Source organism: Chiloscyllium punctatum, chromosome 44 (assembly GCF_047496795.1).
Source record: "Chiloscyllium punctatum isolate Juve2018m chromosome 44, sChiPun1.3, whole genome shotgun sequence".
In the NCBI taxonomy this organism is placed as follows: Eukaryota; Metazoa; Chordata; class Chondrichthyes; order Orectolobiformes; family Hemiscylliidae; genus Chiloscyllium; species Chiloscyllium punctatum.
In genome coordinates, this window is record NC_092782.1 from 38740242 (window position 1) to 38768076 (window position 27835).

Here is a 27835-nt window from a genome sequence, read left to right on the forward strand (position 1 = left end):
CTTCTGTCAGGAATATTAATTAGATTAGATTAGATTAGATTACTTACAGTGTGGAAACAGGCCCTTCGGCCCAACAAGTCCACACCGTCCCACCGAAGCGCAACCCACCCATACCCCTACATTTACCCCTTACCTAACATTATGGGCAATTTAGCATGGCCAATTCACCTGACCTGCACATCTTTGGACTGTGGGAGGAAACCGGAGCACCCGGAGGAAACCCACGCAGACACGGGGAGAACGTGCAAACTCCACACAGACAGTCGCCCGAGGTGGGAATTGAACCCAGGTCTCTGGTGCTGTGAGGCAGCAGTGCTAACCACTGTGCCACCGTGCCAATTAGTTGTGCCATTGGTACTATTGCTATTTAGATGGTGCTCTACGACATAGAGGAGGCTGTGAGAGCCAGCAATTCTCTCTTGAGAGCTGTGGGCTGTTGGCTCTGGGGGTTGGCAGCTAGCTCTGGAATCTTTGTCCAACTGCCCCCTTCTTTTTATACCCGTCATGACATATCAATATTTCTTACAACAGAATTGGTCCTATGTTGTCAAAACCATCAGACTTAAATTTAATAGGTTTTTGGTATCTAAGTACATGGTTCAAATTGATTGGCAAAATTGAAAAGTCTGTTGTCTTAGTAAAAACTCCTACTTGGCCTACTAACTGTACAACAATTGCTTTGTCCTCGTCTATGTTTATCAGTGGATCCAAACACTCTGTACAGTCACCACAGGAATTCCTAGACAACATCAAGAATACAAACATCGACAAGGATGAAGCAATGATCTCATTCAATGTAATGGCACTATGCATTTCAAACTCTAGCCAGAGAGACAATAGCCAACCTCCCGGGCTGGCAGAATAGTCAACATAACGGGGAACATATCAACAAGGACTGCATACTTAAACTACTAGACCTGTGATTGATAACATACTTCACATTCAACTACCAAATATATGAACAGATAAATGGAACACCTATGGGTTCACCCATCTCTGGGCTCATAGCAGAAGCAGTGATGCAAAGACTGGAACAAACAGCCCTCCCACAAATCCGACCCAAACTCTGGATCAGATACATGACAACACGTTGTGATATTAAGAGAACAGAAACCGAGAACACACACCGGATTATCAACACCATGCTCACAAGGATCAGATTTACGAGAGAGGAGGAAACCAACAATCAACTCCCGTTCCCGGATGTGATGGTAGAAAGAACACAGACTGGTGAATGCACCACAAAAATGTACAGAAGAGCAACATACACCGACCAAATCCTGGAACACAATAGCAACCACACAAACAGATACAAGAGAAGCTGCATTAGGACTTGTTCAAAAGGGCTCAACACAATGCAGCACTCCTGACCTGCAAAGAGAAGAAGACCTCTACAGAGTCTTCACCAAAAAATGGATATCCCTGCAATTTCATCCGCAGATGCCTAACAGACAAACAACGTGATGAGGACATACCATGACACAACATACTAACCAGGAGAAAGTGTAGTCTGCAGATGCTGGAGATTAGAGTCAAGAGTGTGTTGCTGGAAAAGCACAGCAGGTCAGACAGCATCTGGGGAGCAGGAGAGTTGATGTTTCGGGTCATTCCTGATGAAGAGCTCTGGCCCGAAACGTCAATTCTCCTGCTCCTCAGATGCTGCCTGACCTGCTATGCTTTTCCAGCAACACACTCTCCACAACATACTAACCATTCTACTTTATATAAAAAAATCTCAGAACTGACAGTGATGAGGTACGTAATGAGGTTCTTAACAAGCAATAATCTCCCTTTATTGGCAAATCACTGCTGCCGAGCAAGAAATACTCATTTCACCACTTGGCATAAGCATAAAAAATACAGTGAGATACCCCAAAGTTGGGATTGACGCCATACGACTTTCATCCAGTTCTGCCACAAATCTCACCATAACCCACATCACTCAGCCCCATATAAGATTCTGCCAGAATGGGGCAAAAGCCAGAGACTGAGAAAGCTAGGGCTTGGTACACATGCAAAATATTTACATTAGTTAAATATTAATTCATAATTAATTTTGCAACTAGTAAGAATATTTCTGAACATTTTAATCATCAGGTTTATGCATGGAATTAGTTTGTACTTTCAATGTTAATAAATTAAAAGTTATATTTACTAGCAAATTATTAATAGGCATTTGACATTTATACTACTGTGTAATAGACTGTTCTAGAAATCAGAAACTTCATCAGCTGCTTACCACTTCACCTGACTCCAGATCAAACAGATAGTTTAGATAACTGCCTATCATTTTGGTCATTTGTTGCCTGAATTCATCATCAATAAGCATATCCCTAAATAAGAAAGGAGTAAAAATTAAAGTACAATCAACAAATTACAATCTATGTAAAAGCAAAGAATGTCATAGTCTGCAAACCTAGCTGTAAAAATTGACAATCGTTTAGATATGAAAAGTTAATTCAATTCACAGTTTTGTTCTTTTACTGGTTTTCATTATTAAACTTCCCCAGTTAATGAGGATAAGACAAGTTGAGGAACATTCTTCTCCACAATCCACAACTACAGAATTAACTAGTGTGATTTGATAGTGGTGCATTGAATAGCACATTCAATCGGCAATAGTAGTTCATGAATAGCACATTCAATTGGCAAGCAAATGCAAAGCATTAGAAAGGTGGAGTACTTCGATTTCTCATTCCACTGAGATACTGATTTTTATTTTCACTGCCATGCCAATGTATCAAATAAACCACATTATATTTACTTCAAACTCACTCTGCAGATACTATGGATGTGTTTGATTGTACATAAGCAAATGCAACTCCTTCTATCGAGGAAAGGAGGAAGAGAAAACAGGGAGCTATAGGTCAGTGACTTTGACATCAGTCAGGAAAATTCTGCAAGGTATTATTAAGGAGTCTTCAAAATGCACTAAGAAAATCAGAGTATAGTCAGACAAAATCAATATGATTTTACAAAAGGTAAATTGTATTTACTAGATTCATTAGTGTTTTGCAAGATGTAACCGGTATGGTAGTTAAAAGGGAACTAATAGATGTAGTGTATTTCAATTCCCAACAGGCTAATGGAATGGAGGTTAATATATTAGTATGGATGAAAGATTAGCAGATGGAAAGGAAACAGAGGGTAGATATACAGGAGCATTTTCCAAATTGATAGACAATAACTTGTAATAGTGCTGCAAGAATTGATTCTGGGAGCACAGCTATTTATTATCAATGTTAATAAAGCTTAGGCCAGCAGTAGTCACAACATAGGTCTGGTCTGCAGCCTTATCTACAGAGGTAGTGAGTAGGAGAGGTAGCAAGTGGCAGACAAGTAGCGAGCTAGAGATGCAACAAGCAGGATGTAAGTTATTAAGAACTACTAAGTTTTTAAAGAGTTAGTAGAAAGATTTGGGCCTGTTCATTTGAAGGCAAACAGGTTTTGATGTAAAAATCGCAGGTGAAAAGCAAAGCCTACCCATATTACATGATTTATGGGAAAATAATTTTCATTTATCATGTTTTTGATTAATATGGCTTACATGGCTGTTTTTACAAACACATGGGGAATGCTAAAAGAGGGATCGGTTAAAGCCATTAACTAAACAAGAGCAAGACAATGTAAGTATGTAGAGGTTGTATTGAAGCTGGCCAGGTGGATCTCGTTGAATAAGACTTCCTTGGTTGGGGCTGTTAACCTGGTCCAATCTGAGAGTCCTGGCTGACAGATATAAAAAGAAGTCTCAGGGATTCTCCCTCACTCTAGGGATTGACTCTGAGCTAGCTGGTCAGAGACCATGTACTGTACACTTGTGAATAAAGGGTGATTTGGTGACGGGAAACTCCGTGGAAAATGAAAATAATGAACTGTCACAAGAACATCAGTCAGAAGACTGAAGACTGAATAAAGAAAAGTAGAGAAATCAGGTTGAAGTTCATAGAAAATTGGCTAGATCACATTCGGTGAGCTGTTTACAGTTACTAATGTGTTAATAATAATTAATAATGTGTATAATAATTTAGCAAAGTTGCAATGAATCTGCAAATACTTTTAAAATTCTACTTGTGGCGTGATTAAAATTTTCGAGTATGACAACAGATTCTCATTATTTTTCTAGCGCATCAACAAACTTAGACAAAGAATAATGTAACAAATTGTGCTGATGATAAAATATTAGGTGGAAATGTAGGCTGTGAGGAGAACAAAAAAAAGAGTCTAAATTTCAGGGCAAAAGGTGCCAGATATTGTACAATGTAGGGAAATATGAGGTTATTCACTTGGATATTAAGAATAGAAATACAAGTACATTTTCATTGGTATGAAACTTACAAATGTTCAGAGAGATTTGGGTATGCAAGGAATGCACAAAGTATAGCAGACAATTAAGAAGGCAAATGGCATGCTTGCTTACATTGTCATACAAGATTAGGAAGCCTTGCTGCTATTGTACAGAGCTTTGGTGAGTCCACACCTGCAGTATCAAACATGCAGTTTTGGTCTCCATTTGTAGGACACTAATAGAACACAAGTTTAGTAGATCAAGTGAGGAAACTACATCTGATATTGGAGGAGATGTAATGTGGAGTCTTGGCTGAAGAGACAATGCACATTAAAAAAAATTCTTAAATTAATCTTGTTCACTTTCTATTAAGTTTATCATATGATACAATGATAACAAAGTTGTTAACTATCATATCAATCAGTCTCTATCTGCTGTTAGAATATATCAAAACTTAACACAAAGTTAAATCCTGTGGTAGAGAACCTTAAGAACTATAAGCCCAATGTCACATTTTCCTAACAAGTATGGTAAAGCAGCCTCAAAAGAAAGAGGGCCCACACAATTTAAGTAACACAAGCAGGTAGTTTTACTTCATAGCGGTATGGATTAGCTTGAGTAGAAAAAATAACTTCATACTAGTGAAAAGCATTTGAACTGTTGGGATACTAAAGAGGAAAATTCAATTTGCAGTTTGTTTCCATCATATAACTGACTTATATATGTATTTTTAAGAATTAAGTAAGAAGTTAACATATATGCTGAACACTTGTCAAACTTTCTTTAATTAGGAAATATTCATCAATCCAATGACATAGGTACACCTACCTAATATTAGCAAAATGTCTGCATGAATACAAAGATAGTTTGTGATAATATTGACAAATGGAAAATGTATCTTACTGAGATTTTTGTATGATTAACAAAGGACAGTATTAGGATGTATTATTTATAAAATAGACTTGGCATATTGTGCCAAAACTACTGGAACTTAAGAGTTTTTCTCCCCCACCCCCCTTCATGAATTCCCAAATTCCAGATAATGTTGAAGATCTGGACTCCCCTCCCCAACTACCCCCCTCTCTTCCTGCCCGCCACCAGCGTAGGTTTCTCAGGTCCATGATCGGTCAATAAGCACTCACAATCAGTTTGGTTCTTTACGACTTCACTCTTTATTTCTTCATACGACCAGATACAGAGCATCTGGGAACACAGAAGTCGAGCACTTCCGTATTCCTCGGAGGTGCTGCACACATGGCTTAAAACAAAGACATTTTTATACTTTTCTTAAAGAAGGGTACAGGCCGTGATCGCATAGTACATTCAAACAATTACCAATCAATACATGATATTGTTTTTATTGACAGTTACTTGGTCCAATGATATTTCCTGGGAACCAACTTTATTTTCCAATGCTTAGGCCACCCTTATCTCTCGAACTGAGTCACTGCACCTGCACCCGAAGGCCAGTCAGGGTGGTTAGTAATGTCTTATCCAGTCAAATTATTTCTATTCTTTAAAGGGCGCACTGTCTGCTAACCTCTGTTGTAACAGACTGTGGTTAGTCACTTATGCAGCTCTAGTATAAGTAGCAGTTAGTAACTTAAAAGCCATTTTATGCATCTTTAACAGAATTGTCAGTTTGCAGTCTGGAAGACATTTTGTCATGTCATTTGCATCAAGAAGTCATCTTGTTGCCACTAAAGTTATTGAGAGCATCTGTTAGGCGGTTGCCCTACAGCTAGTCACGTATTCAGGTTTCAGATTCTCAATATTATTAGTCAGAGGCAGGTTAAATTTGGAATTATGGCATTATCTTACTGTATAGGTGGTAATGTATATGAAAGTAATTGCAAAATACAGAAAATGTATGCTTCTTGCAATTATGGGAACAGTCTGTTTCCTATAAGCAGCGAAAGTAACTAATGTTTCATTTACTTAACCATTTTGCAGAATGTGGCTCCTTCGCAATAATCGTATTTAGGATCTGTTCGAGCTTCAACTTCTTTAATTGCTTTCAATTAAGTCTGTAAGAATTTACTGTGTAAATGTTATACACTGATCACAGTTAAATTATAAACTGGATCATGTTGAATGTTAACTGTCCTCAAATTGTAACAAGACATTGTAAAAATGAACTTAACAGACTCACCAGCTCAAGTCCAGATGCCTTTCATTTGGCCTGTCAACAAAATATAAGGTATATAAATTAAACTATTTTATTTAATTATTTGAAATAAATATCAATATCCAAAAAAACTAATGGGGACTATTACTTCTTGAGTCTGTGATATGTAGACATTCGTTCACAAGCTAAAGTTTCCAGGCAAATGTAATTCTAGCAAAATGAGGGAAAAGGCATCGATAATTTTTAAGGACTTATTTTCTTAGCAATATACATAAGAATATACATCAAATATAAGTCCCAATTATTTTGGCAAATACACCAACATCAGAGACTTCCTAGAATGTCAATAACAAGTTGAGTACATCTCAATTTAGTTGAGAATTTCATCAGAATTTAGTTATATTCTAATGCAGTTGCGCTCCGTTAATACCAGGCATGATAAAAATGTCTTTAGCTTTGAAGATAATTGTAGTTACTGTACAAACGTGATTTTATACTCACATATGTAGCTGATAGTTTTTCAATTTGCTTTGTAGTTCTTTAATTTTTTCTTCCAAATAGATTAATGGATCATTAGGACATTGAACAAATAATCCAATAAGCAATGCCTATAAAAAGATTAAGAAAAAAACAATAAATTACCATGAGTAATGAAGATTTCTGTCATTTTGGTAATTTATTTGCTTTTTGCTCTTTTGATGTGGAACGAGGCATGTTTTCTGTTAAAAGAATCTCAGATGGTTTGTAACAAAAACAGCAATTGCCAGAAAAAACTCAGCAGCTCTGGCAGCACCTGTGGAGGAAAAGCAAAGTTAACATTTCAGATCCAGTAACTCTTCAGAACTGATTATAGATAGGAAAAGGTTGGTGTATTGCTAAAGATGAGGTGGGGGGAGGGGTAGGAATAAATGATAGGTGGAAATGGACCGGAGAGAGAAAAAGAAAAACAGCACACAAAGGAATTGATAAAGGTTAGCAAGGGAGAATGATTAGCTACTAATGGGGACCATTATGGCTGACATGGGTTGTTTGTTGTGGTAGAACATGATGAAAAGGCCTGATGTTTGGGGGTTGGGTTAAGGACATGGAAGAAGGTGCTCAAACCTTAAAATTGTTGAACTCGATATTCAGTCCAGACAACTGCAGGATGCCCAAGCGGAAAATTAGGTGCTGTTCTTCCAGATACCTCTGAGCTTCACTTGGAGCACTACAGCAAGCCCAAAACAGAGATGTTGGCTAGGGAGTATGGTGGTGTGTTGAAATGGCAGGCAAACAAAAGTTTGGAGTAATTTTGGCAGACAGAACATTCATCCAGTCGGCACTTTGTCTCCCCAGTGTACAGGAGACCCTGTTGTGAGCAGTGAATACAGTAGATTAGATTGAATGAAGTACAGGTAAATTGTTGCTTCACTCAAAAGGTGTGTCTGAGACCTTGAATAGTGAGAAGCAAGTAAATGAGGGAGTATTATACCTTCTGTGATTGCAAGGGAAGGTGCTGTGGGGTATGGGAAAGTGTTTGGACTGGAGGAGGAGTGAACCAAAGTGTCCCAGAGGACAGTCCCTGCAGAAGGCTGACAAGGAAGGGGAGGGGATTATGTGTCTGGTAACGGCATCCTGTTGGAGGTGGTGGAAATGGTGGCTAATAATATATATATATTTGCAGTATCCTCAATTCTTTTTTTTTTGTTCAGATGGTTTGTATATCATCCAAAGAAATTTGCAGAAATTCAAGCATTTAAGTGACTTTACAAGGTTGTTGCATAATATCTAACATAATTTAGATGACTTATGCAGCCTGGTTTTCAATAGATTCATTATTTTTTAATTGGTATAAAAACATTCTGATTAAAACAAACAAGGGAATGCTGAAAGTACACAGCGTCTGAAAGAAAGTGGGCAAGGCTCAGCTATACCTTCAACAGTGAAATGGTGTAAATGAAATTTAGCTAGTTGGGCTGATGTTTAGCAAACATTTTTGTAATACAGAAAAGCAATTTCATCACAATAACATAATATATGATGCTAGAATCAGTTGTTTTGAAAATTGTCCCGTCTTTTTTTACAAATCAAGTTTCCTTGAAAAACATGTCTGGGTCTGGAATTAAATTTCAGCAAATACAAACCCAAATTCCAGAAGCAAATGAAATTCTGTCACAAAGTTATTCTAAACAGCTAGCAGATAACTGTGACTCCACAATTCTGAAAAGATAGGTAATTTGTGTTGGCTCTAGCTGACTTATGGAAATAGTCTGGCTACTATGGTGATAAAGGAAGATATTCAATGCTTACTTTACACAGAAACATAGAAGATAGGAGCAGGAGGAAGCCAATTTGCTCTTCGAGCCTGCTCTGCTATTCCTCACGATCATGGCTGATCATCCAACTCAATAGCCTAATGCTCCTTTCTCCCCATAACCTTTGGTCCCATTCACCCCATGTGCTATATCTAGCTGCTCCTGTGTACACTCAATGTAATTTTGAGCTGCTAATAACTAAAAACTTAAACCAAAGAAATTAACTTAATTTAAGGATCAAGGTTTCAAATTCCAACCCAGACATGAATACCAAATCCAAACAGTATTAATTCCATTGTATTACTGAGAGCACTCTGAAGTGTTGTCTTTTGTGTGGCATGTGAAGTGGAGGCCTCATCTGTTCTCGCTGGTGAATGCGAAAGATTCCATACCAAGAATAGGGAGGAGTATGCAGCCAAGGTGTGACAGAACTGGACACGTGGGAGCAACATATCCTCTCCACTGCGAGTAAAGACTTGCATGACAGGTGTTGCTATATCTTATGCATGTCTGGCCTATTTCCCCGAGTCTGTGCTGCAGTAATCATCCAAGCTAGCTTCTATTTTATGTGGATGCCAATGATGTATTTTGTCTGAAGGGACACCAAGTGCAAAACCCTGTTTGGAGATGGAAATATGTAACAACGTCACTGCACCTTAAGCTAGTGACAATAAGCTATGCATTAACCCACACTCAGTACACAATCACCAAGTGTCACTGCATTCTGAGGTTCTACTGTCCCTAGCGTTGCAAAAGATGTTACATTGTGGTATAAAGCTCCATGATTATCACCTGTCCCTCGTGGTAACTTTTTATGGAAAAACATTTTGACCATCAAGCTGTAGTCAGCACGTAATGTCCTAAAGGCCATGTGAGAAAAGGAGATAGTCGAATCTATCAGATGGTATCTGAGCACAATGTCAAAGTTATTTAGTAATGTCTTATCACCAAAATTTTCAAAAAAGTTCCAAGATGTGGTTTAGCTGATGGTAAGATGGGCACTGCTTGTCAGATTGTTCATTCATGCATGGGTGAAGTCTCTGCAGCATTGCACACTGTCCTTCAGATGGTTGTGGGGATGAAGAGACCATTGCAAATTTCCTTTTGGAATGTGCCCTTGCAAGGAAGATCTGGAGATAGATCGTGCTTTTGTCAATGTTCATCTTGTGCAGCTCGACAATGCAGGATTCTAAATTCCACTGGTTGTTCTCAAGAGGTGCACCCTGAGACAAACATCAGCTGTGCATGGAGACCATCAATTTGTTGAAAAGTACTCTCTTGTTTGCCCAAATCCAGCTAGCATTCCAATGCAAAACATTGGTCCTCAAATGAAGGTTCCGTACAGACATGTTCCAAGGTCCAGGGCAATGTGTTAAAGATTGCATTAAGCTCATAGTGCTTCAAGGCCTTTCAGCTACAGTGGAACAGGGTTAGAGACAAGAAAACTGCAGATGCTGGAAGCCAAAGTAGACAAACAGGAGGCTTGAAGAACACAGCAAGCCAGGCAACATCAGGAGATGCAGACGTCAATGTATCAGGATTGAAGAAGGGCTATACCCGAAATGGTGACTTCTCCACCTCCTGATGCTGCCTGACTTGCTGTTTGTCTACAGTGGAACAGGGAGCTCGTCACTTACAGAACTTATTGGGCTGTATGCTTGCCACTGAATGCATAAAGGAGAAAGTGAGGACTGCTGATGCTGGAGATCAGAGTTGAAAAGTGTAGTGCTGGAAAAGTACAGCAGGTCAGGCAGCATCTTAGGAGCAGGAAAGTCGGTGTTTCAAGCATGAGCTCTTAATCAGCAATCAACGTTTCAAGCATAAGCTCTTCACCAGGAACTGATGAAGAGCTCATGGTTGAATCATCGTCTCTCCTGCTCTTTGGATGCTACCTGACTGACCACAGTTTTCAAAACTGAATGCATATGGCAAAGGTCACATAAAGGTTGGAGTACTTAGGCTTGAAACATGTTCAATGGGGAAAAGTTGTATGATTTTGCCTTTTCATGAACGTCCACTTTAAAATATTTTGTAATGAACTTTTGAATATTGAAAAATTATTAGTACAACATTTCTTTATGATGAAGAGCTCAAAATTTTCTCCAGTGTTCTGGCCCTTACTAACCATCAAAAAATAACACTGAAAAAGGGATTGGTTTGTCGGTTACACTGTCATTTGTGGGCTCTTATTGTGCGCCAGTCATCTGCCTTTTCCTGCCAGTACAACAGTAACTACATTTCAAAAGCACTGCAAGGAATCGTCCGAGTCATTGAAGGCACAATATAAATGCATCTTTTATTAATGCCTGAATATGTCAAATAGCTATAAGTAAACCTGCAAGTGTAATGATTTGGAGATGCTGGTGTTGGACTGGGGTGTACAAAGTTTAAAATCACACAACATCAGGTAATAGTCCAACAGGTTTAATTGGAAGCACGCTAGCTTTCGGAGCACCGCTCCTTCATCAGGTGGTTGTGGAGGACGCAATTGTGAAGCACAGAATTTATAGCAAAAGTTTCAATAGCAAAAGTGTGATGTAACTGAAACTATTCATTGAAAAATACCTTGATTGTCTGTTGAGTCTTTCATCTGTTCGAATATCATGATATTTATACACAAAAGAAGTGAAACTCACAAAACTTTTTTTAAAAGTTGCATTCTCAGGTTAACTGTAGCAATTGGTGTTAGCTAGACAATATGTGGAAGGTATTAGTCCCATGTTCTCTGTCTGTGCCATGATGTTTAGATTGATTCTAATCTAAAAAGTGAGATAACAGAGTTTTACATGAATTCATGCAGTTTTTGAGCAAAGTACAATGTAACTCTGCAAGTACAAATTCACCCCATAAACGTATATGTATATAGTGCATGTGGGTCTTTGCTTGTGTGTGTGTGTGTGTCTAACTGTCTGGGTTGGGGGGTTGTGAATGTGAGAGTGTATATGTTTGTGTATGTGAGTGTAGTGTCTTAAGTCTGTGAGGGGGTGCATGTGTGAGGGTGGGAGTGTGTGTGTGTCTGGGGTGGGAGGGTTGTGAATGTCTGTGAGAGAGAGTGTATATGTGTGAGTGTGAGTATAGTGGTCTAAGTCTCTGAGAAGATGCACGTGTGAGTGTGCGTGTCAGTAAGGGTGTGTGTGTGTCTGTGTATATATGTGTCCGTGTCCGTGTGTGTGTGTAGGAGTACCTGTGTGTGTGTGTGTGTGTAGGAGTGTCTGTGTGTGTGTATAGTGCAATGGTGGTCACCTGTAGTGTGACATCATGTCACACTACAGGTGACCATTATTGCACTATACATACACACAGTCACTCCTACACACACACAGGCACTCCTATACACATACACACAGACATACATATACACAGACATGCACACAGACACACACACTCAGCACACTCACAGGTGCATCTTCTCAGAGACTTAGACCACTCTACACTCACACACACACATATACACACTCTCACACAGACACTCACAACCCCCCACCCCAGACTCTCACACACTCCCACATGCACCCCCTCACAGACTTAAGACACTCTACACTCGCATACACACACATATACACTCTCTCACACTCACAACCCCCCAACCCAGACAGACACAAAGACCCACATGCACATATATACATTTACGTTTGTGGGGTGAATTTGTATTTGCAGAGTTACCGTGTTCTTTGCTCAAAAACTGCATGAATTCATGTAAAACTCTGTTATCTCACTTTTTAGACTGGAATCAATCTAAACATCATGGTACAGACAGAAAATACAGGAGGCTAACACCAATTGCTACAGTTAATCTGAGAATGCAACTTTTAAAAAAGGTTTTGTGATTTACACATGAAAGAAGTGAAACTATCATGGTATTGGAACAGATGAAAGACTCAACAGACAATCAAGATATTTTTCAATGTATAATTTCAGTTACATCACACTAAACTTTTACTATAAATTCTGTGCCTTACAATTGTGTCCTTCACAACCAGCTGATGAAGGAAAGCTCGTGCTTCCAATTAAACCTGTTGGATTATCACCTGGTGTTGTGTGATTTTTAAGTTTGCAAGTGTGATATAAACGTGTAAGTGCTACTAATTGTCAGATGGCAGTAGTATAATTTAAACGTTTATTTAGGTGCTTACGTTCAATTTGCTCTGAGTTGGGTATTGTTCCTGTATTATTTCTATCCGGCTGAAAGGTGGACAAATAATATTTTCAACATAAGTATAAAATTCAAAGTTTTTTTAAATAAAAAGGCGACTAATTACCTCGTAAATCTGTGGGAGTGAGTGTGATAGGATGTAGTTTTTCAAGACGGGATCTGCGAATTTTAAGAACGCCATAGCTGCAGCTCGAACAATTTCCCAGTAAAGCGAGAGCGCTCGTGAACACCGCCTGTTTACTGTCACCATAGTAACAGTCTTTGAACTGCGAAGATCAACCGCCACCGCAACGGTTCAACAGTCAGAATTCGGTATTTCGAGATTTCCGATCTTGTTGACTTTTAATAGTATTTCGCCTTTATTTTAAAGTTCACAATTCATTTCAAACGCACCTACTCAACATGTAAACCCACCAAAAATCTGGCGGCCGAAAAGACACGGTTTATGCGATCAGTTTGAAAAGACTAAGACATAATTGAGGCGCACGATGTCTGTGCTCTACTTCGTCAGACACGATGGGGCAGATATGTAACTTGTAAAATCATTCGACTGGGATAAGGAAAAGACAAGAAATTTGAAACAAGGTCTGTTACTGTCCGAAATAAACTCGCATCGACGTCTGGAGAAAATAAATTGGTCCACTCATCACATCTGATCTGATGTATTTTAACTTAAATATTGTAAATTAAACTTGGTTAGCACCTCTAACAATTGGCCTTAATAACAACGAAACGTCCCTGATTAAATGCCACAAATTAGGCAGGTGGGAAATCATGTCTCTCAAACCTGATTGAGTTTTTTGAAGAAATAACAAAGAATTAAGGGCAGAGCAGTGGTCTATATGAACTTCAGTAAGGCATTCGACAAGGTTCCCCATGGGAGACAGGTTAGCAAGGTTAGATCTCACAGAACGAGCCATTTGGATACAGAACTTGCTCAAAGGTGGAAAACAGAGGGTGGTGGTGGAGGGTTGTTATTTAGACTGGAGGCCTGTGACCAGTGGTGTGCCACAAGGATTGGTGCTGGGTCCACTACTTTTTGTCAGTTGTATAAATGATTTGGATGTGAGCATAAGAGGTATAGTTAGTAAGTTTGCAGATTACACCAAAATTGGAGGTGTCATGGACAGCAAAGAAGGTTACCTCACATTACAACGCGATCTTGATCAGATGGTTCTATAGGCTGAGGAGTGGCAGATGGCGTTTAATTTAGATAAATGCGAGGTGCTGCATTTTGGAAAAGCAAATCTTAGTAGGACTTATACACTTAATGGTAAGGTCCTAGGGAGTGCTGCTGAACAAAGAGACATTGGAGTGCAGATTCATAGCTCCTTGAAAGTAGAGTCACAGGTGGATAGGATACTGAAGAAGGCATTTGGTATGCTTTCCTTTATTGGTCAAAGTATTGAGTACAGGAGTTGGGTGGTCATGTTGCGGCTGTACTGGACACTGGTTAGGCCACTTTCGGAATATTGCGTGCAATTCTGGTCTCCTTCAAATCAGAAGGAATTTGTGAAACTTGAAAGGGTTCAGAAAAGATTTAGATTAGATTCCCTACAGTGTGGAAACAGCCCTTCGACCCAACAAGTCCACGCCAACCCTCCAAAGAGTAACCCGCCCAGACCCATTTCCGTCTAACTAATGCACCTAACACGATGGGCAATTTAACATGGCCAATTCACCTGACCTGCACATCGCTGCACTGTGGGAGGAAACCTACGCAGACACAAGGAGAATGTGCAAACTCCACACAGACAGACAGTCGCCTGATGCTGGAATCAAACCTGGGACCCTGGTGCTGTGAGGCAGCAATGCTAACCACTGCGCCACATTTACATGGATGGTGCCTGGGTTGGAGGATTTGAGCTATAGGAAGAGGTTAAATAGACGGGCTGTTTTCCCTGGAGCATCGGAGGCTGAGTGGTGATCTTATAGAGGATTATAAAATCATAAGGGCCATGTATAGAATAAATAAACAAAGTCTTTCCCCTGGGATGGGAGAGTCCAGAACTAGAGGGCATAGGTTTAGGGTGAGAGGGGAAAGATATAAAGGAGACCTCAGGAGCAACGTTTTCACGTAGATGATGGTATGTGTATGGAATGAGCTGCCAGCAGAAGTGGTGGGGGCTAGTGCAATTGCAACATTTAAAAGGCATCCAGATGGGTATATGGGCTGGGTGCTGGCAGGTGGGAATAGATTTGGTTGGGATATCTGGTTGGCTTGGACGAATTGGACCAAAGGGTCTGTTTTTGTGCTGCACATCTCTATGACCAAAGAGACGGTAGATGTGCAATATAATAGCCCAATCCATGAACAATGTCCAAACTTTCCTGAAATATCAAAATTATAGTTCAACAATGACATTATATAACATTTTACAACAATCCAAGTAAAGGTACATGGTAACAAATCAACAGAGGCCATGGTGGAATGCAGAAAGTACAAGGTAAACTTAAAAGTAATAAGAAGAATAAAAGGGGTCATGAAAATATATTGGCCAATAAATCTAGGGAGAATCCCAAAGTGTCCTCCACCTGATATTATGTATTCCTCATCACCAATAATGCCATACAATTGTACGCTACTCTGAAGGCATATTGAATATCCACAAAAATATTAGTTTAACTACCATCACACCACTTTAATGTCTCAGTGAGTACCACCAGTTCAGATACATGGGCAAACTGTTAGCCCTCTAGGGCTCTTTGTTTTACTATTTATCCACTGTTTATTCTACTTCAGCCCAGTCATTTTTGGGCTTCCCATGCTGTATATCTCTATGACTCTAGAATGGTTCCTCTACTTATTTCTCCCTTGGGATATCCCAAATTCTGCAACCTTCATCGTCTTCAACCAATATTTTGAAGTGCTGGCTTGCTCCCTTTGACACACCTCTGCAGGGTCACCCTACCCCTCCCACCAAAACCTACTGCATTTGTGGAGGTACTTTGGAAATCAAGCCAGCTTCCCAAAGTAGGAAACTATGGTCTAGTTAGTTTAACATATGTGGGGAAATTGTTAATAATCCATTATTTAGGTTTGCAATGTCAAAATGCAATCCATCAGAGTATTCATGGTTTTATGAAGGGTAAATCTGCAGTCCTCACTTTCTCCTGAAGAGTAAATCACGTTTGATTAATTTTCTGAGTTCTTCAAAGATGTAACAAGTAAGATGGATAATGTGGATACTGTAGATGTAGTTTATCTTGACTTCCAGAAGGTGCCTCACAAAAGATTAATAAAGAAAGTAAGATTGGATAGGGTATGGGGTAATTTATTAGCTTGGATAGAGGATTGGCTAACCAACAGGAAGCAGTGAATGGATCTTTTTCTGGAAGGCATGAATTAACTAGTGGGGTGCCACAGGGTTCAGTCCTCAGGCCAGACCATATTACAATTTATATTAATGACTTGGATGTAGGAATAGAAAGTACTATAGCCATGTTTGCAGATGACAATAAAATACATGGGAAAGCAAGTTGCATTGAAGAAAATTTTAAAAATACATAAGTGGGTGAATAGGCCAACATTTGGCAGATGACATTTAATATGGATCAGTTTTGTTAAGAGGAATAGAAAGGTAACTTATCTAAATGTAGAGAAATGTCAGAGTGATTCAATGTACAGTGATCTGGGTATCCTCATAAATGAATTACAAAACATGCGTATGCAGGTACAGAGGTAATACAGAAGGCAAATGGAATTTTGGCATTTATTGCGAATGGAATAGAGTATAAAAGTAAGAAAGCTTTGCTGCAGCTGTACAAGGTGTTAATGAAACCACATCTGGAGTATTATATACAATTCTGGTCCCCTTATCTGTTGCATTGAAGGCAGTTCAGATAAGGTTTGCTAGATTGACTCCAGACATGAGAGGCTTGTCCAATGAAAAGAGATTGAGCACTTTATGCCTATACTCTCTCAAATTTAGAAGAATGAGAGGAGATCTAATTGAAGTATATAAAATGCTAAAGGGGATTGACAAAGTAGATGTAAGAGATTTCCTTTTACTGGACAATCTAGAGTGAATGGTCATAGTTTTAGAATAAGGGGTAGCAGATTTAAAACAGGGATGAGGAGAAATTACTTCTTTCAAAGGGTTGTGAATCTGTGGACTTCTCTACACCAGAGTATGCTGAATGCCTGGACATTAAGTAAATTTAAGGAAGAAATAGACAGATTAATTAGTGATGGGTTGAAGAGTTATGGAGACTGGGCATGAAAATGTAATTGAGGCTAACATGAGATCAACTAAGTGTGGAGCAGGCTGCTGCTCCTGGTTCTTAGATTTCCTACATTAAATTTAAAATATATCGTCCTTACCTGGTTTGACCTACATAACTCCAGACCCACAGCAATGCGCGTTGAACATCGTGCACTCTAATCGTACTCTCTGGGTGATCAGAGATGATTAAACAAATGCTGGCCTTGCCAGTGATACCCATATCCTGTTAACATTTTTTTTTAAAAACCCATGTATCCCTAATAATCTTTGATTCACCTGCCTAACAAAAATCTAACCACTTCTTCATTAAATATATAGTTCTAAAGACACACAACTCTGAAAAAGAAAATCTCATCTGTGTCCTGAAAGAGACATCCCTAATTTTGAAATAGATCCAACTTCTGAACTGATGCGCAAGAGAGAACATCCTTTCCATGCCCACATTATCAAGCCCATTCAGGAAATTATTCACTCCTAGCCTCAGGCGACTGCCTGTGTGGAGTTTGCACATTCTCCCTGTGTCTGCATGAGTTTCCTCTGGGTGCTCCAGTTTCTTCCCAAAGTCCAAAGATATGCAGGTTAGGTGAATTGCCCATAGTGTTCAGGGGTGTGTAGGTTAGTGCCTTAGTCACAGGAAATGTAGAGTAATAGGGTAGGGTAATGGGTCTTGGTGGAATACTTTTTGGAGAGTCAGTGTGGACTTGTTGGGCCAAATAGCCATGGTAGGGATTCTGTGATTCTTCAAATCAAGTCATCATTCAATGTTCTAAATTTCAACGTAAAGAAGCCTACCCTATCTAACCTTTTCTCAAAAGGTAATTTGGTCATTACAGGCGTTAGTCAGCAAACCTCCTCTGAACCATCTCCAATAAAGAGACAAAAGCTGCACATACAAATCAAATTGTGGTCTCAGAAATGTTCTGTATAACTAAGGTGAAATATAACATCCTTATTTTTATGTTAATCCCCTCTAAACGTAAATGTTTGGATCCTTTTAACTTTCCTGTTGATGTGCTCTATCTGCATACTAAGTTTTTAAACTCATGCACTGGAACATCTAAATTTGTCTAAGCCTCTGAAATTCTGCATTCTTCATTGTTTATACTTCCTACCAGGGTAAACGACTTCACATCTCTCCACATTATACTCTATTTGCCAGATCTTTGCCCACTCACCTAATCTATCCATACCCTGTCTAAAGTTTTCTGACTTATTTTCACAACATACTTGTCTCCACATCTTGATGTCATCTGCAAATTTAGCTACCATGCCTTCTCTCCTTTCATCTGATTTTTATTTAATTCATAAATGAATGCGTGCACTTGATAGTAGTTTAGTAATCCTTTCTTTTATTCTGCTGTTTGCTAAAGAGCAAGTGTGTTATATTACATAGAGGTACTTCCTTATTAATGACAAAGTTTGATGTGAATTGCTTTGACTTGAATAGTAGTGAGTCAGGCAAATTGATCATGTTAATAGTTTAAATTGGGTATTTACACATTTGTTATGGCTTGTGGAAATAGTGGAGTTCAATTCTGGGTGCATTCTTCCCATTTGAGTTGTAACATTAGTTTTACATCAGGTAAAATGCTGGCTGGCCTTAACAGCTTCATTTAATAATGGTCCTATCTTCATTTCTTCCACAATGGCTGTCAAGACATGCCTTTCTTGTTTAAGTAGGTTAGGAGATTGGACCTTGTCAAATGGAACCCCACAATTTTAAAAAGGGCTAGAGCAGGGAATTACAGACCAAATAGCCTAACATCAGTGGTAGGGAAAATATTACAGTCTATTTTAAAGAATATAAAAACAGGAAAATTAGAAAATATTGATGGAATTAGATTAAACCAACATGCAATAATGAGAAATAAATCATATTTGACAAGTCAAGTAGAGTTTCTTGAGGTCATAACTAGTAGAATCGTTAAAGGAAAACCATTGTATATAGTATATTTGGATTTTTAGAAAACTTCTGTTGAACTCCCACATAGAATGATAGTGTGCAAAATTAAAGCACATGGTTTTGAAATAACTTCAGGAAGACTGGTATCCCTTCACCAAGTCATGTTTTATTAACACATGCATAGTGCAAGACACTGACCAAGCAAGCTTAGTGCCGGCTCCTAGAGTGAACAGAGCCACGATGCTCCTGTTTATATATGTCAGCCAGCTCTCCCTGATTGGATTAGGTTAACAGTCCCAATCAGGGGCCTCATATTCTGAGATCCACTTGGCTGACCTCATTCACTATAGGTTTGATGGTAATATTCTGTCAAGAATTGAGAATTGATTTGCAGACAGGAAATAGAGAGAAATAAATAGGCCTTTTTCGGAATGGAAGGTAGTGACTAGTGGGGTATCAGAGAGCTTAGTACTTAGGCTCCATCTATTTACAATATACACTGAAGATTTGGATGAGGAATATATTGTAGTATTTCCAAGATTGCTGATAATACAAGTAGGATTGTGAATAATAATGAGGCGAAGATGCTTCAAGTATATTTAACAAGTTGACTGAATGGGCAAATACATGATGATTACCCTTTAGTGTAGATAGTGTGAAGTTATCTACTTCAGACAGGAAGTCAGAATGGCAGAGCATCATATAAGTGATGATAAAGTGGGGAATGTTGATGTACTAAAGAACGTATGTGTAACTGAAAGCAAGCAGGAAAGTCCAGCAAGCAGTTAGGAGGAAAATAATATGTTAGCCTTTATTGCAGAAAAATTTGAGAACAGGAGCAAGGAAGTCTTATTGTTGCTGGGCCTTGGTGAGGCAGTCCTTGAGTATTGTGATCTGTCCTGGTCTCTTTGCCTAAGAAAGGATATATTTACCAAGAAAAAGTGCAGCAGAGTCTCACCAGACTATTCCAGAAATGGCAAGACTACCTATGAGGAGCGATTCGGTAATCTAAGCCTGTAATCACTGGAGTTTAGAGGAATGAGAGGGTTTCTCGTTGAAACATATAAAATTCTGGCAGGCGGGACAGACTAGATGCGAGGATAATGCCTCCCATGTCAGGAGGTGTTTTAGAACAAGGGGTCAGTATCTCTGCCTATGGGGTGGACCAATTATGACTCAGATTTGGAGAATTTCTTTCAATCAGAGTGTTGTTACACCTGTGAAATTCACACAATGTTGTGGAGTAATGACAATATATTTTTAATAAGAAATAGATTTATAGATACTAAAGACGTCAAGAAATATGGGGAAGGAGCAAAAGCATAGTGAGCAGACATGATCAACCATGATCATGTTGAATGGTACAGCAGGCTTGATGAACCAAATGGCCTATTCCTGCTGCTACTTTTAAATTTCCTGTGTTAGTGTTGCTTGCCGTACTTTAATCATTGTTGTCCAATGAGAAGTCCACATGTACAATTTTCTAAAGATTTTGGCTATATCCTTCTCTAGTATTTTAACATACATTAGATCTTTCTAGGTAGAGTGATACACCAAAGAGAATTCTTCATCTGCCATGTATTTTATTTCAGCATATTCAATGTGGGTTTTCCCTACTTTTTTTGCCCCAAATTATTCTGTCCATTGCCCAACACTCCCTGTACTGCATTCTTAACATTTTGCTGTCTTTTTTTGGAGTACAGTATTTGCCGCTATTATCCATGAATCATCTTAGATCCTTGCATTGTGTTATTATTTCAGCTATTGGATCAGTCAGAAGTCAGAGTAAAATTTGCCTTGCTGGGAAGATTCAAGATGGCGGCAATCTGACTAGATCAGCCTTGCTGAGCTCTGCACCCTAACCCAAGGTAGTAACACTTTTTCACCCCCACCTTAGTTCTTTTGGAAAAAAATATTGTTAAACGGTGAAACAACCCTTTAAATCCTTTATCGAACGTGCGAGAATGACTAAGAGGAAGCAAACTGCCAAGTCTCAACACTTGGGACACTCGAAAACAGCAGGTGGGCCCAAGACTGCAACTGGGGAAGCAGCTGCAGCTCCCTCTGCAACTTTGAAAGAAATGCCTACACAGCAGAACGTCGTGGAGGAACTCTGCGATTCAAAAGCTGATCGAGGAGATGTGGGAAGAGATTCGTAATCAACTGGAGCCCATCTCAACCATGCTGCAAAAGCATGAGAAGGGGTTGAAAGAGCTCAGGAAGCGAGTTGATGAGGTTGAGCGGCGGACTGCGGTGTTGGAGACAGAGATCAAGTTCTCGGCGGGACGGATTCACGCTTTTGAGAAACAGGTTTGGGCCCTGACTGAGCACTAAGTTGATGACCTGCAAAATAGAGGTAGGAGGAAAAATATCTGGGTCGTTGGCCTGCTGGACTGAGTAGAAGGTGGGCAGCCAGCAAGATTTTTTGAAGACTGGTTGCCACAATTTCTTGGCTGGGATGCCGAGGCAGACCAGGTGAAAGTTGACAGAGCTCACTGGGTTGCGGTGTGCAGATCCAGTCAGCATCAGCGCCCCCAACTGATTCTGATACAATTTCAATGCTACAAGGACAAGCAGAGAGTCATGGAAACTTCTAGAAGGTTGGGGTGAGATCCGCAGGCCCTGATCTATCAGGGAACTAAGTTAATGTTTTTCCAGGACTTTTCTGCGGCAGTGATCCATAAAAGGAAATCGTTTGAGGTTAAGAAAAGGTTAAAAGACCTCGGTATTCAATATTCGATAAGATACCCAGCGGTGCTTCGTATTACTTACTGTGTGATCCTTTCATTCCTTGGAGCAAGCCAAAAACCTCTTGGTCACTTTAAAATAATGTAGATGTATTTATGGACATGGATAATAGTGTCTGGGTTTTTTTTTGTCTTGCTTTTATTTCTTGTACTTTCACTCTTTTCCCAAAGAAGCTGCTGTTGGTGGGTTTTTTTCTCTCTGAGCCGGAGTGGTATTGATATACTGTGGGGGGCAGGCAAAGTGCTCACTGTTTTTGTTATATCTTTGTTTACAATGTCCTTTGTTTGGTTTCTCACATTGCTTAGGTTTGGGGTGCGGCTCGAGCTGCAAGCAGGGATGGAGGTGTTAATGTGGGAAATGAAAGCAACCTCTGTGGGCGGCGGGGCATGGGTGGAGGGGGGGGGGGGGTAGAGTGCCCATTAAGTGCCTTTTGCTTTTTGTAGTTAATTTTATTTTGGTTTTTGTAAATAGACTCCTTTTGAGTATGCTTAGCATGTTGTAAAACAAATTCTTCCTCTTGGCAGGTCAAAGGTGTGCAAAGGATCATTACCATTCTTAAATAGTCCACAGGGAATATCAGAGGGATTCATTCGCCACTTAAAAGAAAAAAAGGTGTTGTCGAGCCTTAGAAAGGAGAGGGTGGATGTTGCCCTGTCACAAGAGACTCATCTTAATGCAAGGAATATTTGAAGCTACAGCAGGTTGGGTTTGATCGGGTGTTTTTCTCAGCTTTTAGTACTAGCAGCAGAGGAGTGGCAATACTCATCCAGAAGGGTCTCCCATTTAATTTAATAGATTGTGTTAAAGGTGAGTATGATCAGTTTGTTATTCTTAAGGCCCTTCTACATGGCGAGGAATATGATATTTTGAATGTCTACTGTCCTCTGGCCCACCCTCTTAAATTTCTGACTGATGCACTATCTAAGCTGGTGGCCTTGGCGTCGCGGCATATTATTTTAGAGGGGGGATTTTAATTGCCTTATGGATCCTATGCTGGATACAATGCCCAAAGGCCCCCAAAAGCTTTCTTCACAATCCAAGCAGTTGGGTGATCTATGTGTGGAACTGGGGTTGGTAGATGTGAGAAACAAAGCTCACACACTTCAATAATTTCAGTCCGAGACAAGATCTGAATCAATAGTGTCATTTATTTTACACTTGCAAGTGGGTGTGATGTCCCGTGTCTAAGAGGCAGAAGACATACACACACTAAATTCAATTCATACATAACATTTACATGATTTGATGTCTATTGTTTTACACTGCTCCCTCCCCTGCTTACATCGTCCACTTCCCTAAGACCGGCCCCCATTACCCCTGTTTGCCTCTTGCCTTATCCGGCCTTGTCTGTGATAAAATGCTTATTTCTGGTCTCACAAGGCTGTTTGACCTTACCCTGTTATAGGTCATTGTTAGGCATATCCCTTCTTCATCATTATCTACCCCCTTCATCTGTGCCTTTCCCGAGGCCGTTCTGATCCCTATGACCCTTTTAATTGGGGTTTGTTCCTGTGTTTTCATAAAAGTGGGAAGCAGATGTTTATACCTACTGTTTGTACAGGCGTATCTAGCTTAACTTCATCCTCTCACAACATCTTATCTATTTGCCCACCGTGCCTACTATTGTTCATTGGCACATTTCATTCTGACATACAATTTCAGCTAATACAAAAACAATTCTACATTTCCTCTACATCGTTTCCATTCTTGTTGACTCAGCTCTTGACTAAAACAATTACCCACTGGTGTGAGTTCACCTCCTTTGTAAAATGGAATTGCAGAAGTAACACTAATCCACCTATATCCCACAGTAGACATTGGTAGATGGTTATACCCTATGGGCAGAGATTTTACATTCTTTTCCAATCCTCATAAATGCCACACAAGGATTGATTATGTCCAACTCACGCGGCTTTTTTAGACTTGGTGGTATCCTGTTCGATTGGGAATATTGCCATCTCTGATCATTGATCATGCAGTGGCGTACTTAATGGTTAAGATTAAGGGTGATGAAATGGGCTCCCAGTACTGGCAAATGGATCCCTTCATCCTCAAGGACAGCAAATTTGTAGAATACTTCCCTAGAGAATTTGAAGCTTTTTTGGCCACCAACTCAGGTACAGCTAGTAATCCGTCCATTTCTTAGGAGACTGCTAAGGCCTCTGCTAGAGGGATAATATCTCATTCTCTGACAGCCAGAAGTGACAGAAGGGAGAGCAGCAACATGTACTTGAGGCACGACTGAAGGCAGCTGAGACAGCATATTACAGATCACGGCTCTCCGATCCACCTTAAACTTCATGCTACAGCAAGGAATTCTCCACAATCACCTGATGAAGGACAGCGCTCTGAAAGCTAGTGCTTCCAAATAAACCTGTTGGACTATAACCTAGTGTTGGATAATCTTATTAACCTGTTGTTTCTGGACAAAATGAGGATAGTTGCAGAACATTGCCGCGATCCAATAGTTTTTAACATTGTCAAAGCGTGGAGGGCAGTGAGACAGATGGAGGGTAATATGTCTAAAACGTCTTTCTATACTCCCACAGTTGGTGTGCCAGGTTTCCAGCCAAGGACAATGGATCCCAGGTTTAAGTTCTGGGCGGATAAGGGAGTTTCTTGTTTGAGTGACCTGTTTGAAGATGAAATGTTAATGTCATTTAATCAAATAACTCAAGTATGGATTATCGTACAGGGATCTCTTCCGTTTTTTTCAGATCGGAGATTTCATCCGAAAAGATACTGTGCTTCTGACTGAGGGTTATCGATCTGATACGGAAAAGAGGGGGCTTCAGGCTAAGAGCACTCTTTCAGTGAGTACTCCCTATCATTTGTTGGGGGGAGCTTCCTCGGGTGACATCGAGCGATTATGGGAGATCTGGGAGAGAGAGTTAGGGGTGGAGATCACTCTGGAAACTTGGGAAGACGTTTATGAGAGTGCAAGGAAGATTTCATTTTGTAATAGGATCCATGCTATGCAGTCAAAGATTCTTCATAGGACTCATCTGGCCTTAGATTGTCTTGCAAAATTTAAGCAAGGTGCATCTTCAATGTGCCCCAAATGTAAAATAAATACAGGTACCCTCACTCATTGTTTGTGGTCCTGCCACAGGTTCTGTACATATTGGAGTGCTGTGGAAGAAGTAATAGAGAGGGTCTTGGGGACCGGTCAAGGTGGACCCAATTTCTTTTCTCCTGGGTTCGCTGAATTTACCTTTCTTAGATGTACATGGCAGAAAGCTTTTTAGCATCCTCACTTTTGTGCAAGAAGAACATTCTGATGTGCTGGATGTCTAAGAACCCTCTGGATCTGTTAGGGTGGCATAAGTTAATTATGGAACACATTCCTTTGGACTTTCTTATAAATATGGTGCACCAGAAAATGGACAATTTTTATGAGACATGGCAGCCCTTTTTGAATTATTTGGAAGCAGATCTGCCTGCCATTTTAAACAGCCATTGTGGTTTGTTTTAATAAGCCTAATATCCTGAGAGGAAGAATTTAATAATCGATGCTTTCAAAAGTTGAGAGCTGACATCTTGTTACGCTGAGCGGCGTTATTTATTTATTTATTGATTGATTGAGTGCAGTTGTGAGTTCTTTTGTAGAGTAGTATAGTTGATTTATTGCTTATTGTTGTTTTTGTTGTTATAATGTTATATTTCCATATTTTTGTAATTTTATAATTTTGTAAAGAACATTTTTTCAATAATTTTTTAAAAAAATGTCTTGTTAGGTCATTTTTATAGTTGGTTACGACAGTGGTCAGTCACTGAACATAATCACATGGGGGCGCCAATGTTCTTTTACCAACAGTACACAACTGAACTGAGAGATAATGAATTGTGTGGATACTTTCTGGATCAAATGAGTTTTATGAAGAAATTAGTTAACAATTTTAATGAGGGCTGTAAGATGTCTGCTAATTAGAGTCAAGTGACTTCAGAAAAACAGTCAAGGAAAGCTTTTAGAGAGGTCATAGGGTCATAAAGTAATTGAGCTAGAAACCCTGATGGAAAGAGACTTATGGGGCCCAGTGCTGGTGGTTGCCTAGCAACACTTTCTGATCTTGCTTTTCTGTTTCAAATACATTAAAGAGTCAAAAGGGAAAGAAACATCCAAAGCTTGCAATCAGGAAAAGTCTTTTTCTTTCCAGAAATTCACTCTTGTTTGAAGTATTTCAGAACTTGATAACATTTTCACACCTGAATATCTTGATTACCTTGTAAACCCTGAAAAACAGACCTGTGATCACTGTTCAAGGATTTGGAACCATTTTGATTTCCATCCAAATTAAGGCTTCATTTGGAAGATCTTCCACTAGTTTACATCTGTCAGCAATTTGAAAATGTCAAACTCAAATTCAAATTTGGTGTACTGTTTGTATTTGATCTTTTTGTTTTTCAGATCCTTAGCCACAAAGGGTTTTTTTCCTTTACCTTTTTAATTATCCTCTCTGTGGAATTGTTGTTGGATGTGATTCTTTTTAATAGAATCCTCACAGTGTGGAAACAGGCCATTCAGTCCAACAAGTCCACACCAACCCTCTGAAGAGCATCCCAGACCCATCCCCTTTACCCTATAGCTGTAACCCTGCATTTCCCATGGCGAATGTACTTAACCTCCATATCCTTGAACACAATGGGTAATTGAGCATGTCCAATCCACCTCACTTGCAATGGGAGGAAACCGGAGAAGCGGCAGAAACCCATGATGTGTGCAAGAGTTTTGGGAACTACAGAGGATATATTTCAAAGTCTGGATTATAGTTTAGTAGTTAACCAGTTTTGTCACTCGTTTTCAGAAATGAGTTCTTTATAATAAATGTATTATGTTTGAATTTGTTAGAGAAACATTTTGATTTATTCTAGATGGCGGTACTAAAAGGGAAACAAATGGCCATTTTGAGATTGAATCAAAATGTTTATACAACTGGTGTAGCTTGTAATAGGTTTTGATTAACAATGTCCTCTTGTCTCAGTGGTAACAATGACTATTTAGCCAGCATTCATAGAAGCTCTTCTCCATGTTACTGACGTGAAAATGCAACTAGATTAGTCAAAAATTACCTGCTGTTCACAAATCTATGCTGAGCTCTTACTTATGAAAGAGTTCAGTAGTGATGATAGATTCCAGACATTTTTCCATAAATGATAATAAGTGTGAGTCTACTGATGTCTTACCACTTCTTTCTGTAAAATAATGCAATTTGCAAATTTTACTCCTAATATACAGTTTTAAAGTTTGCAGTAATGACTGATTCATTATACCCTGACATTACTTACAGACATCATTTTGATCTTTTTTCAATTCTTTGGTATGTTCAAATCGCAGATGTTAATTGCTAACGACAAAAGTAATTGTTAAATTGAGATTGGATGTAGGAAAGGTGAATTTACTTCCTCAATGCTCACTTTCTGTCTGATGTACAATTAAGCAGCTAAATTAGTTCACATCTCTGTCACATTTCATCAAATGAAAGGCTATACGAGACGTAAAGTTGATCACCTTTAAAGGCAGAAGTCTGTTTCATCTCCATCGGGTTTCCAGAAGGCTGAAGTGAAACCTATTGTTTTGAAAAAAATAAGAAACTAGATTTAGTTGACAATGCATTTAAAAGAGCGCCACCTGCCGATTTTATCTATGCACTCTGTGAAAATAAATGGTGGAGGCACCTCTTTAACGTTGATCAAGGGTAGGATGTTGGTTTGAAAATATTAAGAGTCAATGCAATGACCTTTCATTGTTGGGAGATTTTGACCTTACAGGAACATCTGCAGCGACAAGTTCCTGCAATAAGAGCTGGTATACTGTTTGGGTCCAGAACGGATGAAAAGCCCAGGACCAGAGCAGGGGAAAGGAGATGTAGTGGCCTGGGGGTTCTTGCGTTGAGTATGATGGGCAAGGGCGAGTGTAGTGAGAGCAGGGTTTAAGTGTGGTGTTAGTTTAATAGTTACTGTGTATGTATTTACCAGTCTAACTTTTCCTTTGTAAAGTTAAAAGTCACAACACCAGGTTATAGTCCAACAAGTTTAATTGGAAGCACTAGCTTTCGGAGCGTCGCTCCTTCATCGGGTGGTAGTGGAGGGCTCAATCC

General features: G+C 39.5%; 1 protein-coding gene and 1 long non-coding RNA gene across 2 annotated transcripts in view; both read right to left on the minus strand.

The window, feature by feature from the left end:
* Positions 1-13110, minus strand: part of LOC140466611 (F-box and leucine-rich repeat protein 13-like) — a 155082-nt gene extending 141972 nt beyond the window's left edge. The window contains exons 1-4 of the mRNA XM_072562059.1: positions 12967-13110; positions 6915-7021; positions 6438-6467; positions 2240-2333 (exon numbers count right to left, since the gene is read on the minus strand). Of these exons, the coding sequence (XP_072418160.1) occupies positions 2240-2333; positions 6438-6467; positions 6915-7021; positions 12967-13110 (375 nt within the window). The remainder of the gene's footprint in view (positions 1-2239; positions 2334-6437; positions 6468-6914; positions 7022-12966) is intronic.
* Positions 13111-22990: 9880 nt separating this feature from the next.
* LOC140466892 (uncharacterized) lies at positions 22991-27776 on the minus strand. Its single transcript, XR_011955303.1, has 3 exons — positions 27414-27776; positions 27247-27304; positions 22991-24369 (listed from the first exon to the last, which is right to left on the minus strand). It is a non-coding gene; the product is annotated as an uncharacterized lncRNA (long non-coding RNA).
* Positions 27777-27835: the final 59 nt, after the last annotated feature.